General features: G+C 36.8%; 1 protein-coding gene across 13 annotated transcripts in view; it reads right to left on the bottom strand.

Moving 5' to 3' along the window:
- Positions 1-999: 999 nt before the first annotated feature.
- Positions 1,000-20,673, bottom strand: part of SEL1L2 (SEL1L2 adaptor subunit of ERAD E3 ubiquitin ligase) — a 91,793-nt gene continuing 72,119 nt past the window's right edge. For 4 of the 13 annotated variants that reach the window (XM_037494439.1, XM_054696209.1, XM_054696224.1 and 1 more), the window contains 8 exons: positions 19,387-19,449; positions 18,483-18,570; positions 15,792-15,940; positions 14,514-14,679; positions 14,327-14,401; positions 10,143-10,315; positions 1,865-1,993; positions 1,000-1,703 (listed from right to left, as the gene is read on the bottom strand). In XM_037494439.1, coding sequence (XP_037350336.1) covers positions 1,584-1,703; positions 1,865-1,993; positions 10,143-10,315; positions 14,327-14,401; positions 14,514-14,679; positions 15,792-15,940; positions 18,483-18,570; positions 19,387-19,449 — 963 coding nt within the window. In that variant the 3' untranslated portion in view covers positions 1,000-1,583. Of the gene's footprint in view, positions 1,704-1,864; positions 1,994-10,142; positions 10,316-14,326; positions 14,402-14,513; positions 14,680-15,791; positions 15,941-18,482; positions 18,571-19,386; positions 19,450-20,673 lie in introns of those variants that run through there. The other 9 variants (XM_037494450.1, XM_054696240.1, XM_037494444.1 and 6 more) reach the window with 8 other exon arrangements.

The following is a 20,673-nucleotide window of genomic DNA, read 5'->3' as shown; positions in this document are numbered from 1 at the left end:
CACGGCCAGATAAGTGTCTGTGGGTAGTATGTGTATAAGCAATATTTATAAAGCACTTCTGCAATTAGACTTATTTAAACCTCATAATTCTCAAGTGAGGTTGAAATTAATTTTATTTTTGTGGCAGAAAAACAGGTTTGGAGAAGTTATGCCCAGAGAGATAGAGCTACTGAAGGAAAGGGGCACTCACATCCAGATTGTTAGGTTCTCTTCCCAGTACTCCCTGCCATTGCATTTTACTTTATCATTATGACTGACATTATTAATGAAAATTTTTCTGTACCTAGGTTCAATTTTTTAAGTGGGCAAGCAGGATTTTCCTCATAAAACACCTAGCAATTTGACTGGAGAACTAATTGCAGGACACAGAAACCACAAACTCAGCTGTTGCCATATCCAACCAGTTTGCCATGAGCTTAAAAGAGTATTAAAAATTATCATTTAGGTAAGGGACCAGGAAAAAGACTAATTATAATAAAGTAAAAATCAAAATCAATAAGCAACTATAAATCAGAGACAAACTACAGGACGTGGGGTAGGGAGTAGCATCCAAAAAAACAAGGGGGGTGGGAATTGTATGGGGAACTATAACCAAGATGAAAATGCATACATTGTGAAAAAATGAAAAATGATGTAAAAATGTATAAAATTTAAAAAAATAAAATTTTAAAAATATCATTTATGGAGCTCATCCAGATTCAGCTCATGTGCTACTCCCTTTATTGTGTTGTCCAATTTATTCTTCCCATTTTACAGACCAGAAAATTGAGGTTCAGAACAGTTGAATAGATACAAAGTTGTAGAGCTGGGATTCAAGCCTGGTGCTTGTCCTAAGTTATGAAACTTATGCTCTTTCCTTGTTCACTCCTGCCCTCCAGAACTGAGTCTTATCTGCCTTTCCCGTTTAGTTCCTGTCCAAGAGGCTGGTACCCCTCTTATGGAATTCCTAAGGGGATTCCCAGGTAAAGCAGGATTCCAACAGTCTAGACAGACCCCAAATGGTGTTTATTTACTGTTGACGATTGGAGGAGCTTTGATAGGAGGCCCCTGGGGAAGATGGCCGCTGGCACAGTATGCCACAAGGAGCTTTTGCTCTTTAGGGCTATGATGTGGTTCACAGGATCATTCCCCAAAGTAGGGTCTATTTGTAATTTTTCTCTTTATACAATTCTGAGGAATCTGTTTTCCTGTACTCCCTAAACACTCCCTTGTCTCTACCCCAGTTTGTTGTAGGAGCCAAGAAACCTGTTTGTCCACTTAAGTGGGGACAGGTTGTTACAACACATGAAGATGGGTGGTCCTTACTCTTAACTCGGGACTAGAGCACCAAGATGGCCAGTCTATAATGAAGTTTAGGTAACTAATCCCCAGCAGCAGCTCAGTGGTCACTCCATTCAATTCAGCAGAAAATCTGAAATGTTTTTGGAGAGGACAGGTCCTAAACTTTGTCCATTTTCCATCACAGCCCTGTGGGGGAAATTTGCAGCAGACTCTTGGTTTGATGTGGAGATTCTTTATTTAGCAAGGATACCTCCAAGTGAACTGACTCCCATGAGCGAGCAGATTTTCCTATGATCCAGATCCTACATGTAGTAACTTCTAAGCAAGAAGATTAGGACAGCAACAATGAGGCCAATCACAAATAAATCCCAGTACGATCCATGGGTGTTGTCTGATTTAATCCATTTCCATCTCGTTGTAAACTGCAGGCAAGAAAGATTTTGTTTAAAAAAAATGCAAGCCTCCCATTTCATTCAGAATAATCAATTCCTTCCATCCAACCACTCAACAGTTGCTCATTGGTGTTTTCAGAGATTTGAAATCTATTTAAGAGAGATTTGAGATCTGTTTAAGACAAACTTACATTAAAAAAGAAGATATCTTGGAACAAATGCACAGTTTTCAGTTTCATGAGGGCAAAGAACACAGGTATGTGAGCATCTGGACTTGTTTGAGCTGCCATATCATATAATCTCCTGGCCAAGTGAATGTCCTAGAAATAAAAGAACAGTCCATATTTATTAAGTACAGATTCTTTAAGGGTAGATAAATGGAAGTCATTTTTTAAAAATATTATTTTATTTTGGTGGGCAGAATGACTCCCAAAGATGTTCAGGTCCTGTCCTTTGGAAGTTGTGAATATGTTAAGTTATATAGCAAAAGGGACCCTACACATATAATTAAGGTTATAGACTCTTATAAAAGGGATATTATCCTGGATCATCTGGGTAGAAATGTAATCCCATGACCCCTTAGCCACAGAGTATTCTCAGGACTCAACTCGAATTTGCTGGAGCCACAGAGAAAGAATGAGAAAGGATGTGGACAGTCAGCAAGGAAATGGGGCTGTCAGCCACATGAGCACAAAAATAAAACTTGGTCCACAGCTTGAAGGATCTTGGAAGCAGATACTTTCCCACAGCCCCCGGTAAGAAGCACAGCTTTGATTTTAATATATGAGACCCTACAAAGAGAACCCAGTCAAGTTCACCCAGACTTCTAATATGCAAAGACTGAGAAATAATAAATATCATTTTAAGACACTAAATTTGTGACAATTTTTATGGCAGGCATATGAAGCTATCATGATCTCCAAAAAGCTTTCTTGGATACACCTGGACTAGATTTTTAGGTCTGATTCCAATTAAGCAGGCTGGAGAACACTAGATCCTAATCCTATAGTTTATAAAAAGAAATGACAATACAGATCATTGCAAATCTTTAAAATTCCTAGTTTTCTTCATAGTATTTGTTATAGCTAAAGTTAAAGAATTTATTTATTCCTTTGTCTTCTCCATTTTTTTTGAAAACAAGGACTTAGATTAGCTGTTTGCTCCTCAATTCCTAATGTTTAAAGAAGTTCCCAGTACATAGCAAGTCATGAATGAATTATTTGGTTCTCAGGCTGGGATTTGATCCTTCAAATGTCATACTATATTTTTAGGGACTTTTAGGGACCATTAAATTATGCCACACATAAAATTTTGCTTTCTTTAATTTTCACCTCCTAATGGCTTATTTTTTATTTTTATGCTTTAATTTTGCTTTGTTTACCCAAGTAGAGTAATTAAAAAGCTACGTACAGTTGCTTTTAAAGGTTGAAATACCTTAGGTCAGTTCCAGAACTGTACTTTGCTTGAGAGTGTACTGATTATTTTCAAAATGAGAAGATATTTTTCACAAATTTATGGTCATCCAGTTTCTCTTTGTTTATCCTCTCTGTCTCCCAGACCTCCATTAGAGGTCAATAGTTGAGAATCCTTGAGGTCTCTGCTAAATTCATTCCTTGGGTAGTGTCATTTCTCAGTTGTGTTCTGCTTGTCATTTCTTAAAATTCTCCAAAGCTTTGTGGTCTTATAAATTGATTTGTTGGAAAAAAAAGAATGTTCTTTCTAAAAATACTTAAAATTCAGGAGACTGTTCCAAACAAATCTTCCTGGCAACATAGAAAATGGATATCATAGACTCTAATTTGGGTTCTCTAATTCCAACAAATTTAGTGGGTGTTCATTTGAAAGCACCCTGCAGATTATAATGGCTGTATCACTCCCAGTTGTGAAAGGCATATTGACTTGAATAGGATGCTCAAGGAAAGGCAGTCTTTGTCAATATCTCAGGCATTCATTCTTATTTGAGGCAGGCAGTAGTTACTAATTTATTTCTTGAGGTACAGACATCACAATTCAATCACTTATTTTATAATAAAAAATAGCAAGAAGTACTATTAAAGTGGGATGAGCTCATTTCTTGCCCAGGAGTCCTCAACATTCACCATGGGGATGGGGTGGGATATGAAAAGCTTTCTTTAAAATTTCCAGAGAAATTCCTGGATCCCTCTGGCTAATTAGGACAATGCATATTAAAAAACTTTATGACAACTATAGAAAAGATTCCTGTCCTTTGATCCTATTTAGAAAAAATCCAGATCTTTCAGACGAAAAGTTTCCTCTCAATCAACAGTGTTTTGATGATGTCCTGGCTTCATTAAATAAGTCAATTTCACACTGATTCTATTTACATTTAGCTTTTCTAATATACATTTGAGTTTATTTTGCTTTAAACTCAGATTATATAAACTAATCTAAGTACTTAAATAATGTTTCTAACTAAAATGTTAGGTGTGCTGAAGTATTGCCCAATGTTCAAGATGTTCAAATTAAAATACAGACCTTTCCAGCAATAAAGTATTTAATTTGTGAAAATTGTTCAATTAAATGATGCAGGAACTTCCTAGCCCCAAATTTTCAGAGGTCAAAAATGCTTATACTGGGGCAGAAATAATTTTTGAAATAATTTATTCTTGTTTTCTTATACAAATATAATAATTATTATAGGAAATTTTGAATATATAGAGCTAAACAAATTAGGGAAAAGAATACTGTATATATAATCATACAGTAATCATACTGTAGAGAGACAACTAGTGACAATATTATATGTAGTGAGAATATTGTATATCCTTTTAGCATTTTTATATACATCTTTAATGTACTCATGTGTACATACTTCTAATTTAGCAATTTTTCAGTCTACATGATATTTTGTCTTTCACTTTCTTAACCTAACAATGTATTTTAAATAAAAGCCATATCCTAAACTAAACCTTTAACCTGTAATATTTTTAATGGTTGCATGGTATTTCATAATAGTGACTAATAGTAATTAAATCTTCACTGCAAGCTAATCACCAATGTCATTTACTTAAACTTCATGACAGTATTCTAGGTCACATGGTATTTTCAACTCCATTTTAAAAATGAAGAAACTAAGGTACAGAGAGTTTACCTCACCCACCCAAATTGATATGACATGTAAGTGACAGACTTAAATTCAGATAGTTTACTTCTAGCCTGCTCACTTAACTATTAATAGGACACCACCACACAGTACTTTATTTAACATGTCTTCTATTTTAGAGCATTTTTGGTTATTGTAGGCTATTTTCTTCTCTACAAATAAAGCTATACATGCCCAACAATTTTTTGTACATTTTCAGTTATTAGGTAATTGACATTTCAAGAAAGGTTATGTGTCCTCCTTATTGTCATGTTTTTGAGAGAACTATCACATTTAAATAAAATTTTACTGATTTACTGTTGGTTTATAATATCACATAATTTGAGGAGTATGGCTCACCCCTCTATATCTGTATAAGGCTTTCCTCACCCACCACCAAGTTCTAGTGCCATTCCCGCTATCAGGTTGACCCCTCTGTCTGTTCCTCCCACTTCCCCTCAGGTAACCACCATATTTTTCAAAGTCTGAGTTACTTTCATTGTGACACGTTAGTCTGTTTGCTTTGTTTTTTTTATATTACCATTATATTATGAGAGAAACCATTTGATAAATGTCTTTTAGTTTCTGATTTATTTTTAGCATAATCAGGAGAGAGCCATTTTAAATATCTAACTTTTTAAATATTATCATTTTCCAAAAAATAATTCTATTCTGGTTTTAAAGCTTCAGCTCTGTCCATAGGTGGTCAGGCCAGATAAATGAGAAATAAAAATGCTTCATGCTATAATTACTTTTACTTCTGACAGATCTGTTTATTCAGTAGATGTGGTTTTGCTTTCTCTGCAGGATCCAAACAAGAACACATATTATCTGTTCTCACTATATTTGAATCTCATCTCCAAAAGATAATTTCCCTTTACCTTTTGTCTTGATTTAGGATAGATTTCCCACTTAATATCTTAAAACATACAAGCTTATTCCATTTAAAAAGATTGTCATGTGTTTCTTATACTCTATTACAAATATATTTTAGGAAAGGACTTGTCAGTATTGATTCCTCCACCTGAATTGTTTCCTTTGTGATGTGTTTCTAGTATTTTCCTTATTTGCACACATCCACATGTGTCATTTTGCGTTCACTATACCAGTGGGCATATCTCTTGTATAGTAGACCCTGATCTCTTTGAAGGCTGTCTTGTTCTTCTTATATCCTCAGAACTTAGCAAGGAACTTCCTGACGCAAAATAAGAACTTGGTAAATATCCAAATGGATACGTGAAAAGCAAAGCACAGTACCATAGTGATTTAGAAGCAGTTATATTTTAAATTTGGAGATTCATTGAAGGCCTCATAGAGGATATGACATTGCAGCTACTCTAAAAACAAATGCACTGGTCTTCAATAGGCAAAAACATGGGAAATCATTCCCACAAAAGTGGTTATGTAACCTAAAATCAGGAGAGTTCAGTTCAAGGCCTTTGATGGTGGAAGTGTGGTGATACAAAGGAAATAATGGCATATTAACTATTATTATCAATGTATGCTAGATCAAGGAGTATTTTCAAAGCCAGGGTGTAAAGCCTGTACTTTATTAGGCAGTAAAAATCCAATAATACTCTTATATTTGGTATTTGCTTGTTTGCAATATTTGTGTGGGGTGAGGGGGAGAGGCGGGGGTGGTACATTGAAGAAATAACAGTACCAGACCTATACTTTATTGAGAATAATCTGGTAATGCTTTCTTAGATGTATTATATAGTAACTAAGATGATGCTCATATTTAAACAAACTTCACATTTCAATGGCTTAGCACATTTCACACTCCAATGTGGATATTCCTGGTTTGTGTTAAATTTTCTTCACATGGTAATTGAGGGGCTCAAGCTCCTTCTATCACATGGTTCTGCCATCCTCTGGATCTTCTGTGTCTTCTGCATTCAGTTAATGGAGAAGAAAGCGATAAGGGAGAAGAGTCATCTACATTTTAGCTCTGTTAGTCCAAAAATAACACCCTTCACATTTACTGCCATTCCTTTAGTGAGGACTAATCACATGTGAAGGAAGCTGGGAAACAGAGTCTTTTCATAGTCTTTGTAACATCTCAGTAACAAGTCCTCCCTGTGGATTAGAAACTACAAATCTTTGGTGGAGAGAGCAATTCTGCCACATAGTTAAGGAAGAATGTTAGAATGGGAGAAACCCCTGTCGAACCATTATAATCTTTGGGAGTAGAAATCCAGGCCTGTACCAGGATACAACAGAAGGAATAGGGATGAGGGGATGGGCAACAGATTTTGTTCCATGTTAGGTTTCTGAGGTATTTCAGAATCAAGTGTATATCGAGCAAGAGCTTCATAACAACTTGTGAGCCGAGTGCTTATATTTCTAAATTAGTTTAGGTCATCTTCCAATTCCTCCCATTATTATATTGTGTTCCGAGAATAATGGTGCCGCTGCACCATTTTGACCCACAGTTTAAGTCAAGGAGCTCATTGAGCTTAATTTGAAGTCAGAAACTGGAAAGTGAAGTAAGTCAAAAGGAAAAAGACAAATGCTGTATGATTTCACTCATTGGTGGGTTATAAAGAAAAAAAAAGAAAAACAAACACTTAGACTCTGACAATAGTGGTTATCAGAGGGAACAGGAAGGGTACAGAATGGTTAGAAAGGGCCAAATTGTTGGTGGTAGATGGTGAGTGGACATTGGTGTTGGAAATAGTAAGTAAATGTTTTCTTGGAACCTATACGGTGTTGTAAACTAATATAGGAAGGGAGGGAGAGCAGAAGGGAGAGAGGGAGGAGAAAGCAGGAAAGGAGGAAGAAATTGGGGAATGAGATGATTCTCATGAAGCTATTAGGATAACCTACCTACATCATCCTAGTCCCTGTGACCTTTTCTAAAGACAGATGAGAACAATAGTGACCCATATTTTTACCTTGATTTACCAAATATTTATTTATATCTCACTTCAGAGTTTATAAAACCTGATTCCACACCAGCATCTTTTTGATTCTCAGAGATATCCTGGTTAATATTCTCCTCTTTCCCACTGGTTTGCACAAGGATTAGCTAATAAAGAGTATTGTAAAGTGCCTTGCTGAAGAAATGCTTAATTATTCGATGACTTAAGTGCTGTGAAAGCCTGTTCTCCTAATCACTTTGCTTTCATTAACCATCATTGGAACAAATTTGGGGCTTTTAATTATCAGCATATTATAATTAGAAAAGGTGGTTTTTCCTTGTTAATTTGACTATGAGATAGCAACATTAATAAAACTTTGCCTCTGGGTACTTGGCTATTATTTTCTTATTGCTCAACAAAAGAAATTAATAAAGACAAAGAACAATGGCCCCTAATTAACTAATCTAAAATTCCCATGTCTAGGTCTGATGTTAAGTGCAGCACCTATTCTTTTTTTTTTTTTAATGTAGAAACTTTCTGTAGGAAAAATATAGCTGTGACTGACAGAGCTGACAGAGACCAAAATGAACTACCCATGATTTAACAGGAACCCTGACAGAAATGTGGCCAGAAATTTCAGACATTTTTCCAAATGTATGGAAAGTATATCAACACCTGTTATTTTTGAGGAAGGTGTCTAGAAGAGAGCTAAACTGTGACTCCAAGAGAGTAAACCAAGCCCTCTGACATAGAGGGTCAACTAAATGCCAGTAAGGCAGTGTCCTCTCCAGCGTGCTGTCTGTGTGCTCCAGTGGACACCCCTGCCAGCCCCGTTGGGAATCCAGGCAAAATGGACTAAACCATTCATGAGTCACTCAGCCTGTGGGAGTGCTAATTTGAATTTACCTTATGGGATGAGGTCTCTTTTACTCTTTAGACAGACAATGTTCCTCACACTATTATTGTTATGTTTTGCATGAGGGAAGATGAAAAAAGCTTTAATTTTACTGAAGCCTTGCCCAGCAATCCCTCCAATTCTCTTCTGATCTAATTAAGTCATTCCACACTGATTACAAAGTCCTTTCACAAAGGCTTATTCATTTTATCCTCAAAATCTGGGCAGACAGGCATTGTTAAGTCATTGTTAAGTTTTACAGATGTGGATGGATGATGTCTGGAGGGAAGTAAGGTATGGCTAAATGACAGCCAAAGAATCATCCAATTTAGCTAATCCATCTAGTCTTACTCCTCCCACCCTCAATTATATAGACACAGGAATCTTGCATCTTCTTGGAACAGGGTAAAGAGTTGCTTTGGAGTTGGCATTTTCCCCCCTACTTAGGGTCCAGGGCTGTTAAAAAGTAATCAGTGAAAAGGCAGAACACAGAAGAGAAAAGGAAGCCAGGAATCTTCACTCCTGGCTATTGGTAGCTATATAAGACCTTGGCTGCTGTGTGTACTATTAGCAGTGTCAGAAAAGAAATTCCCGATTAATAATTCTCAATTACTAGCACTGAAACAAAGAACTGATAACCCTACAAGTTATTTGGTTCTTAAAATGTAACCAGGAATATAAACATTGAAGTGAAATATCTGCTTGAGTACTAAGAATGACTCAATGCAGAGCATACTCTTTGCCCCCAAAACATAGGATCAGACAGGCCTAGATTCAAATTCTGGTTACACTACTAATGAGCTCTCCAAAGTTGGCCATATGACTTAACCTCTTTGCACTTTGGATTCCTGATATACACATTGAGGACAGTTATAGGGCTCATCTCATCAAATGATAGTGATTTAAATCACATGGTATATACATAAAGTAATAGCTAGCTATTATCATCATGATTGATATTTAATACATCTTTCTCAGTCTGTCAGATCCCAATGCCATCTTGCCCTTAACTATCTAAAGGATTTACTCACTATATCCTTGTAGGGTTTGTTCTCTTTCTTAATGAATATGACTCATCTCTTCAAGTCAGGTGTGATCTTTGAAGGATGGAGATCTATTTTCTTGGGTCTCTGTAGAGTGCTCAGCATTGTGTCATATACACAGTTGATATTTTATAAGATATTTCTGGATCAATGCCACCTCTATATCTAATTATAACCTCATTTCCACTTTCTTCTTGCTGTAGAGAGTTTGCTTGTCAGTGGAAATTTTAAAGGAAAAAGGCCTGCAAGTGGAAAGGATTGGGGCCAGGGCCCACTAGTATTGTTGGAAAAAGCATGAATTTATGAGTCAAATTGACTTAGACTAGATTTATTCTTCTCATTAGTTATGTCCTTGGGCATAAATGGAGAAGGTAATTTCTACCTCATAGGGCTCATATTAGGGTAAGTAATATGTGTTGGTACATGGGAGGGACTCAGTAAATGTTCAGTCTTTTTCCTTTCTTCGACTACGTTGATGACATCAGTGAAATTCAAAACATTTACAAATTTCCCCTTCATATACAGCTCCCATTATTAGGTCTGGAATACTACCAACACAATTACCTTTGCAATACCTAAACCATGTTCATACATATAGGCCAGGTTGAACATGGCTTGGGCGCTGTGGTATTTGTCAGCTGCAATGCTGTAATGTGTGGCTGCTGTTTGATAATCTTTCTTAGTCCCGTAGCCATAGTAATGGTAATCTCCAATTTTCACCCTAGCGAATGCATTGCCTGATAGAAATATTAGAAAGAGAAGAAGAATTCAAATGATCATGAGTAGTTCCTAGTAACTCAACCTAATGATAATACACATAAAAGCAAAAAACATTCAGAATCCCAGAGTCAGTATTAGCATTTGTGAAATACAAAATATGACACTGAAAGGTAGCTGCCTTCATTGTAGGATAACTCCCATGGTATATTCGTACAAATGTCCTTAAAGAATTTAAAAAACCCTGAATTTTACCTTTAAAATTTGGTTTTCGGAGGTAGGTCAATTCTTGGCAAACTGGATTTCATCCTTTTTGTCTATAGACTTCCCTCCTGAAATGCTACTATCCTACATCACTAGTTTCTCCCTCTTTCCCGTCTAATCCTATCAATAAAAAAACCACTTTGGTATCTTGTATGAATAAAACAAGCCTTTTCTTTGTCTTATGATGTCTCCTTTTAATTATGGCCCCTTTTCTATTCCTTAACATGACTTTTCAAAAGTAAGTTCTGCATACATTATATTTACCAAAGCTTCATTTCCCATGATCCTTGACCCACTCTCCAATCTGACTTTTGCCCATGTTCCTTAAAGCCTTATCTTCAAGGTGGTCAAAATCTCCATGCAGCCAAATCCATTGGTTACTTTCCTGCCCTCATCTCACTGGAGAGTTAAGCAATGCTAGAGTCATTGGAGCTAGCTACTTAAGCACTTCCCTCTCTTAACATCAAAGATAGTTGATTTCCCTCCTGCCTCATAGACCCGACCTTTTCAAACATTTGCCTATCTCCTCCTCCACCCAATTTCTAAATGTAAATATCAAGGACTTGGTTTTTTGATTTTTATTCCTTCTCTCCTATCTTTTCCTTCTCTCTTTTCCCTTCCTCTACTCTCTCCTCCACACTCTTCTATCTCAACTGTTTCTCTAGATGATCTCATCTAGTTCCGTGGCTATATTTATGTTTGCTGTTCCTGAATTTATACTTGTAGTTCAGTCTCTTTCTAAACTCCAGACTTTTCTAATTGTCTACTTTGCTCCTCTACCTGGGTCTCAATATCCAATAGAGATTCCTAACACCCTACTACCTCCTGCCCCAAATAAAACCAAACAAAGCATCAGTTTCTTTCCTATCTCAGTCCTAGCACCATTGTTCAGGCCATAAATCTAGAGTAGTTTTACTAGTTAATTATCTCTCACTTCCATCACAGAGTTCAAAAGCAAGTCCTGTTGATTCCACCCCTAAAACACACCTGTATCTCTCCAGTTCCTTCACCATCTAGTTCAGGCCTGGAATACCATAATGGCATCCAAACTGTTCCTTTATCTTCACTTTTCAATCTATTTTCTGTACAACAACCATGATGATCTGTTTAAAATGTAAAATCAATTGAAGTGACTCCTCTGCCAAGTACTTCACTTGGAATAATAATATCTGCCAAGTACTTCACTTGGAATAGTATCCAGATTCCTGACCTACAAGTTGTGCCTTAACTGCCTTTTGCCTCCCTGACTAGTCCAATATTCCCTCAACATTCCAAGCTCATTCTTGCCTTAGGATCCCTCTATTAAGATTCTTCAAGTCCCCTGCCTAGCATGTTTGGAATTCCTCTGACTCTTCATGTGTTTGGGGTTCACCATTCAGTTCTCACTGCAAATGTTATTTCCCTCTTAGAGTCCTTCTCTGACTTATCTTGTCTAAAACATTCCCTCAGTACCTCAGCCCAATAGTTATTTAGCTCATGTCTATATTATTTCCTTCACAGAACATACCACTGTTACCTTATTACTACTTTATTTACCTGTCTCTCATGAGAGCAAGAAACTTAACACCGATATAGTTTTAGAACCTAGAATGGTATTTGATACACACTTACAGAATGAATGGGCAGGAAACATTTTATAAAATACCCTCTCCAGATGTTAAGTGATTTAGAATCTTAATTCTCAATAAACATGGATATGTTCAGGAATAGAAAAAATTCATGAGATTTTTAAACGTGTATGACTTCAATTTTTGAAGGTCACTCAGTGATGACCTTTAAGGGTCCCTTTGGGGTCTATGTTTCTATTTACTGGGATAATTTTAATTGAAGAGATGAGGAAATGCTCATCTAGGACACATTCACCTCAGCTTTGGCCAACCTCTTGCCAGTCTAGGCTCACTTGGAAAAGGAGGAAGTACTCCATGTTGTATGTGGTAAGGTCTGAGGGGTATTATTAAGGGTTACAGTACTCCTTCCAGTAATGTCTACCCATTGGCTTAGTACAATGCCTAATATCCTTTTGAATTAATTCCTTTGGGTACTAAAGTTCTTTTAGTGTTCTAAAATCCTCTGTTAATAATGTAATATTTGAACTATCTTTAGCTCTCTCTGAGTAAAACTTGTAATTCTTAAGGTGCCCAAGATATCAGCTATCAATATCTGCTTACCAGGTGCTTCAAAATGTATAAGTAGTTAGTGGCACAGCCTTATAAAAATGATATTCAGAGACCTGAAGGGGCCTGGGTAGACAAGAGACCCCTGGAGTCTACTCCATATCTAATTTTTCCCAAAGTTGACTTGCTTTTACCCAAGATTCTTTATGTTTCATAAGCTCAAAAGGACAGAATTCCTGTGTGTTTTTGATCTTTATCATCAGGGTCCTTGAAGTCTCTGAGAAAGGAAGGTAGTAACAGTGTGAGGTATCTCCCTTTAAATTTGAGGTATCTCTTGACAGTGTGAGGTATCTCCCTTTAAATTTCACAGTCACCCGTGGTGACTAAGTCCTGATGGTTTAAGTCCTTCCTCACATATAGCAACAGCTCAGACAAGTACCATCTGTGACATATTGGAAACTTTTCATTATTAGATTTCCTAACCTCAAGTGAGCCACTCAACAGTCACATCTCTGGGACATTTATGCCTGACCACTCTTGTAACACATAATTATTTTCAATGATCTGATATTTTTAATATTGATGAATTCTGCTTAATATTCATGTCCCCTCATTTTCAGTGTCTCTTTGTTAATGCAATTTTTGCACCATTTCCTGACTTAGAATAAATCTGTATTTGTCACAATTGAGCTGATTTGCCACAGCTTAAAGCTTCCTGGTGTTGTTTTCCACTCTGAACTGGACTTTATTCTGTTAATGCATATGGATGGCTTGCTGTTGTGTTATAAGTTCAGCTGAATTTGAGAAGGCACCACTGTGACTTTTTCTTCTGTCCCATATTATCATCAGTTGAAAATGATTCCTTATCCCATTCACTTCTTGTATAAAAGGGATGATTTGACCTTAGCATGAGATGATTTTAAGAAACATAATTGGAAGTAGAATTGCTCCCTTACTGTAAGAGAGTTACTCACATATCCAAATGCCAATGATGACAGTTTCACAGTCTCTCTCTGCTTTTTATAATATAATTTTAGGGAAAGAATGAAAAGAGACATGGTGATGCAAATACCACCTGGTGTTGCTTTCCCGTCACTGCTAGCTTACATTCTTTATCACATGTGATCCTTGTAAAGAGGACATAGGAATTTCAGAAAAGGAAAGAGCCCCTTGTCAATTAACCATGACATTTTTTAAAATAATGATTACATGCTAGTGGCTTAAAGATCAGGAGTTTGTGATAATCATCAATGTGCTATTTTAAAAGAGAAACCAGAGGAGTCTTAGAGCCACATAGGTCACATCTTTAAGTTCAGAAAAAAACTCAGCAAATGAGTGATGGAAACCAGACCTAGAAAACTGGTTTTGTCAGTAAAATTGGCATGTTTCAAATGGTCATTATGGTGTAAGAGAAATAGAACCAGAGAAAAATTCCTGTGTAACAGGGTATATGTTTTGCTAAACCAGGGACCTTGGGAATAGCAAAGAAATTCCTGGAAACGACCTCTAATCAAAGGCTGACCCTAATATCAATACGTTTAAAATACCACCTACTTGATATTCTGTATCTCCTGCCTATGTACCCAAGAATTATCAGGAGAAAGTCAGATGAATAACAGTGGACGGGGACCAGGTATGAACTCATTTTTATACCTTGAGTGGCAGCTCGATTCCATAGGAGAAGAGCCATTGGATACATTTTCTCTTTCTCAAGAATTTTAACCTTTTCTTAAAAAAAAAAAAAGCAGACATTCCATTAGGAAGGCTAAAATACCCCTATAGTAAAGTTTATAGGCATATGCATAATTGGGGAATTGCAGAGAATTTTAACTTATCTTACTAGATTCCAAAATAAACGCTGAATTGCTTTGAGCTACTTCATACCCCATTTCTGCAAGTAGTGCATACTGAACAAGAGAAGAATCTATATCACCATCCTTATAGGCAAAGTATGCTGTCAGGAATTTCTCAGCCCAATGGCCCAGTTCACAGACACCTTTATAAAGCTGTATATGGGAAGAGAAATCAAGCAGATTAGTTAGCTAATATGCTTTATCTCAGGTAAATGATAAATGACATCAGTCTAAAGTGACTTCTGGCTGGTCAGATAAGGATTTAGGCTATAGCAAATTACTTAGAGCAAATACTTTGTAATGCCTTTCATAGTCACAAAGATTACAAGTGTGCATTTTTTGTTTGTTTTGTTTTGAGCCAAAAACTTCCCTAAGCTTATTTTAAATTTGTGTAATAAACTTTGCAGATTTGGAGACTTTTTGGCAGGACCAAAAAAAGCCCTTTTTTAAAAAAGGGCATTTTTGGGCACTGCTGCAAGTGATAAGACCACAGCTGTTATGAAAAAGAGAGTGAAGGGAAGACAGTGCCTGAGGGTGTAGGTGACATAACTGCAAGGATGGTGTGCTGAGTTCCATGGGGACAAACCTCAACATAGCTGAATAGCCCTTATGTAACCAAAAGAGGTTAGCCATACATAATTCATTAGGAAGTTGGCAAAGGAGCAAATCTAAAGATAGATTATTAGCTGGCAGCTTTTGAAATATTTTTCACAGGGGCCAGCTTGCAACATGGAGATATTTATGTGTTACGGAAGTGTTTAATAAATCAATAAAGGGCATTAGGGTCCTAAAAGCATTTTTTGAAAAGTATATCACTGGCTCAGGCTCTAATAATTCAATTTCTCAATTGTTATCAAAACCATCAAAAACCTGAGGACCCTCCTTTCTGGGAAGAAGTCGGCTACATTTTCTAGGCCAAATCAAGCCTTTCATTTTCCAAGTAGTAATTCCCAATACCACTAGAAGTGCCAAATTGCCCTGATGATTTGATTGAAGGTTGAAACAGAGCTCCTTAACTGAATTCTGAGGTGAGCTCTGAACTTGATGAAAAGCCAAATGCAAGAAAGGAGGGATTATTTCTTTTCCTCCCTTTCCCAGTCCGAGTTACATCACTGCTTTTTCTCCCTGGCAAATGTCAGTGCTCACATTGTCAACTGGAAGAAAAGAGGTAACATCTATAAAAGCAAAGACACCAACAATTTAAAGACAGTATCATCTCCTCTGTGTGATAAATGGAAAGTACTTAAAAACAGCTTATTATTTACCTCCACAGCAGTTCTACATGATCTTAAAACTCCTGTTCCTGTCGCATACATCTCGGCCAGATAATAAATGGCAAGGGGCTGCCCACTTTGAGATGCCAAATAGAAATATTTGAAGGCAAGTTTATAATCCTTCCATACTCCAGAACCAGCTGAAAATTAAATTTACTTTAAGCCATCTCTTATTTATTTTATTTCTTGCATTATAATCTGCGAATATGATCGTTACAGTAATGCCTGCTATTTTAAACAGAATGGGAAAGAAAAGCCAACCCAAAGTCAAGCTTCTTTATATGCATTATGGGGGGGGGAGGAGGAATTGAATTTGATTATAAGAGAACACAGAAATTAAGTTTACAGGTTCTTGATCCATTTAAAAAAAACTGAAGGATAAGGACTGTCTAGTCTCATGAAATATCTCATTGATATGGTTCAACTCGAGTTAATGAAAAGGAGACCAATGAGTAGTCTCTGAGGACCATTATATGTCTCACCATCCTGTTAATACCAGGAGACCAGCATAGTTTCTCCCAGCCATAACTAGACAGCTTGGGACAGGCAAATCCCTGTTCCAGGAAGCACAGTTGCTCAGTCTCAACTCATGTTTGGAGTAAGAAGTAACTGAGAGGGCAGTGGGTAGAGCACAAAATGCTATAGCAGAGAACTATGGGTGCTTTGGTAGTGGAAGAGCTATGGTGACCAAATCTAAGAGGAGAAATCCTATATTTTCAAAATATTAACAGAGATGTAAAACAATGGTACTTCATTATTAAAGATAAAAAGAAGTAGCTAGGATAGTGATCAGCATACTCCCAGCAGCTGAGATTCTTGTTCTGTACCCCTATTATTCCTTTTATGATTTGGGTACCTCTGGGTACTTCATCTGTAAAATGAAGGGCTTTTACTAGTTGAGACTTAAGTTCCTTCCAGCACTAACATTTCTAAAATAAAAGTACAATTGCAATTAAAAGCAAAGGTTTTAGTGGTAGATTATTTGGGCTTGAATCTCAACCCTACTGTGTGATATCAGGCAAGAGATTTCAACTCATTTTGGAACACTTTGGTCATCTATAAAATATAGAATACCCCCTAAATAAATTGGGAAGACAGTAAGTATAAATAAATTGGGAAGACAGTAAGTATAAGTCTTTATTAAAGACTTAATAAACATTAGCCATTACTGTTAAACTCTTATTTTAGAAGTTTGAGGTATCTGATGGAGCCTGGGCTTGGGACTTGGAATTAACCAGAATAAGGCCATCTTAGGCATCCCCTCTTCCCACCCTCATCCCCAAGACAGTTCAGAACATGCCCTCTGCTGGGTCATTGTGGGAAATGTCAGCAAATCTCTTGGCAAGATCTAACCTTGATGATGCAGATTGCTGTTACCCTAGCTCCCCATCTAACAGGAAGGACTTAGCAGGTATATTCAATTCTGTTGAGAGCTCCATGTACTTATCTTGACCACTCTCTCACAGGCCCCATGGAGATTATAACAAACCTTTATGACTTCCTGAGATTTCCTACACCAATCACTCTACCATTGCTCTCAGAAGATAACTATGAACCAAGTAGTTTAATAATGAAGTTTTCACACTGACTTTTCTTACTTGCCTCTCTCCTTTTCTCCCACCCTCCTTTCTCTCCCTCCAGTCTTTGAGGATGAGAAGTCCCTCCTCCCTGGTCAAGAATAATGAGGTGTCTTCTCATCTGAGTGCAACCAGGTCCTAATGTTGGCCAGCTTTTCCCAGAATCTCTTGACATTTATTATCCCATCTCTTCCATGGTACATTAACTACCTCCATTGGCTGCCCTCTTTTTTCTGTCAAAAATTATATCCAGGTCTGTCACCATTAAAACAAAAAAACTCCTTCTTGGTTTTTTATCCCTCATATGCTACCATTCTTTCTCTCTCCTTCCACTTAAAGGCACAACACTTCTGAGAATATCTTTACTCATCTACTTCCTCACCTTCTATTCACAGCTCAACCCATTGTATCTGGCTTCCACCCCAACTAGTCCAATGACCTTATAGACAGTGTCCATATTGATAAATCTCATGGATACTTGGCTGTTCTTACTTTGTTTTGAAATGTGAGAACCAGACTTCTCACTGCATTTCACAGGGGGTAATGAATTTACTTAAGTAAATTTCATGAATTTACTTTCTTGAAATTTCCACCTCTGGGCTTTCCTAATATGACAATATTTTTTTCTTAATCCTACTGACCATGCTTTTTCAGTTTTCAGTTTTTCTCTTTCTCTGCCCATCTTTTTAATGTGGTACTGAGGAACACCGGATTTCTGACCATGACCCACTGTTTCTCTCACACTCTCTTTTCCCTTTGCAGCCTCACTTACTTTCAACTAATGATTTCTTATAAATGTCTCCCAAATCTTTTTCTCCAAATTTGACCTTTCTTGTGGGTTTCGTACTTGCTTCTGGGTATGTGCTTTAGGTATAACAAAGCACCTTAAACTTAACCTTTCAAACATGAACTTCCTAACTAAGCTCCTTGTCTCCTCCCTCAAAGGACATCTGGTGTCCTTTCCTTTAGTCTTTTTCAAATTCCTGAAGATACTGTTTGAAAGTTCTATCTATTCTGTCATCAACCTTTTGATTTTTGCCAAAAAGGAACAGTCTTAGAAATGCATTTGTCATTCTAGTAAAATAGCTGTATTTGTAGCACTTACAGTAGTACATGAAGCCTAAATGAAACTGTGCATTGGGCCATCCTTTCTCTGCAGCTTTCTGAAAGTATTTAAGTGCTTCAGCATAATTCTGTAATATAATTATATTCTATTACTCAAGGTGTATGTAAAACTCCATGGTAACAATTGCCTTCCATATTTATTTTTATTAATAGTATAGATAGTGCCCTGTATGATTTAGCTAATTAAAATAGCATTAGAGGTATTATACATTTTTTCATTGTATTAGATTCTATTAGGAAATAGCTACCTAATTTTCACTGTAAATTGTTTTTTCCTACAATGACAGTAGATTTTGTTAGATATTTGGGGAAGGTCATTCAAAAGAATAGGTTAAGCTAAGATAAATTTCTCTATCAAAAAAAAATCCTGGGCCTCCCTGGTGGTGCAGGTGGTCGAGCGCCGCACTGGGAAGCTGTCCGCAGCCTCTGCAGCACGGGTTCGATCCCGGCCGGCCAGCGAGACTCCCACATGGCACAGCAGATCTCTCCTGTCTCGCCTGCTGCCCCCCTCAGCAGTGTATTTCGTCAGTCTGCCTGTTCTGTTCCCCGCTGTCTCTGGTGGATCCTCTCACCCTCCGCATATCTGGCCTGTACTGCAGTTCTTGTATAAATAAATAAATCTTAAAAAAAAATCCTCAGGATTTAGATGATTTCTAAGGTTACTTAGACTTTATGATTCTATGATATAATTAGGATCATTATTCTTGCCACAAGTTTGTTCTTTGTCTCTGGCAAATATTTCTCTGGATTATTTTATTCCTTGTTATTACAGTTTGGCAAGCCAGTTTCTTTATACTGACTCCTTTAAATTATTCAAAGATTATGAATTTTCCCTATAAATTGCTAGAAATGTGTCTAAAAGGTAGCAAAATTATTTCACTTACCACAGGAACTCCTTTACCATAAAAATAAAGAAGACCAAGCCCATGAAGACCAATTGCATTACCCTAGAACAATTATAAAAATCCAAGTAAAGCTCCAGAAGAATTCATCATAAGGAACTATTGCTGCAGTTATTAAAAATATTTGAAATACACCCATTTGCATATTAATCAAGACAAATTAATCAGACAGTTTTTCCTTTCATAACTTCATAACATACTCTATCTAGAAAAGAAGAAAATAAAAAGTCAAATATTTCTTCACTATTTATTTAGTGTTTGCTTTTCTGTGATTCCATAGTAGGCATTAGGCACAGATGAGAGGTGAAAGATGAATAAAATATCCCAATTTTAGAGAGTGCATAGGCTAGTGGAACTCCTAAAGTAATCATGTCAAATGTGATGTCTTATAGTAGAAAGTGTTGTAGGCACCGAAAAAAGGAACATGTGTCGATGAAGCCAGTAACTGAGGGGTTTAAGTTGTCAAAGATGGTGAACTCTGAACTGGGTCTTGAAGGATGTGTAGGAGTTTTCCAGAAGGGAGAGAGCTATATAGGATTCTTGTTACCAGCTTTGGTCAAAGGAGGTTGACATAAATAGCCAAATAACAGTTTAGAGACTGAATAATATCAATCCAATTATTATGGAGCTAAACATTGTTGACATGTTTCTTTATTCAAATTAGACTCCTGATAACATCACCAATGTTTTCCGCTTGATACTAACTCTTCTCTTTTCTGATTAATATACTAAATAGTCTAGGGAAAGTTACATATTTGGCATTTAGCACAAATTCAAATATATTAATATTTACTATATCAATCCTGAAGTGTGAGCCTTAATAGTGACTTTCCCAACTAGAAAATTGACTTTTTCTTTCCATCTGCCATCACACATTTCAACCTCTAGTGACTGAGTAGGGAGAGATGTTTGGCCACTTGGCTTTCACTCAGCCAACAAGGGTGCTTGTTTTAAAGATTTATAGGATTTCCTCAGGCACTGAAGTTCTGAAAGGAAACTCTCCAAATTTATTTTTACTAGCTAAATTTATTTATTGTGGATGCAGCTAGAATATCCCTCAGTGATATAGCACTTCTCAAGCACATAACTAGAGAAGGCATAGTTTGAAAACTATTTCAAGACTCCAAAATTAATACCTAGGCATACTGAAGGGCCAGTATTGTTAGAATTCTTAAAAACAGTCTATCTGTATTTAAAACAGGTGGCATATCTCTGTGCTCTTCTCTATTCTTTCCTGACATGCTTGTAGTTCTAGGAGTCTTGGGATAG

Source organism: Talpa occidentalis, unplaced genomic scaffold (genome assembly GCF_014898055.3).
Source record: "Talpa occidentalis isolate TD23 unplaced genomic scaffold, MPIMG_talOcc4v2.1 talOcc4.10, whole genome shotgun sequence".
Classification (NCBI taxonomy): domain Eukaryota; kingdom Metazoa; phylum Chordata; class Mammalia; order Eulipotyphla; family Talpidae; genus Talpa; species Talpa occidentalis.
This window is presented reverse-complemented; position numbering and strand designations above follow the sequence as displayed.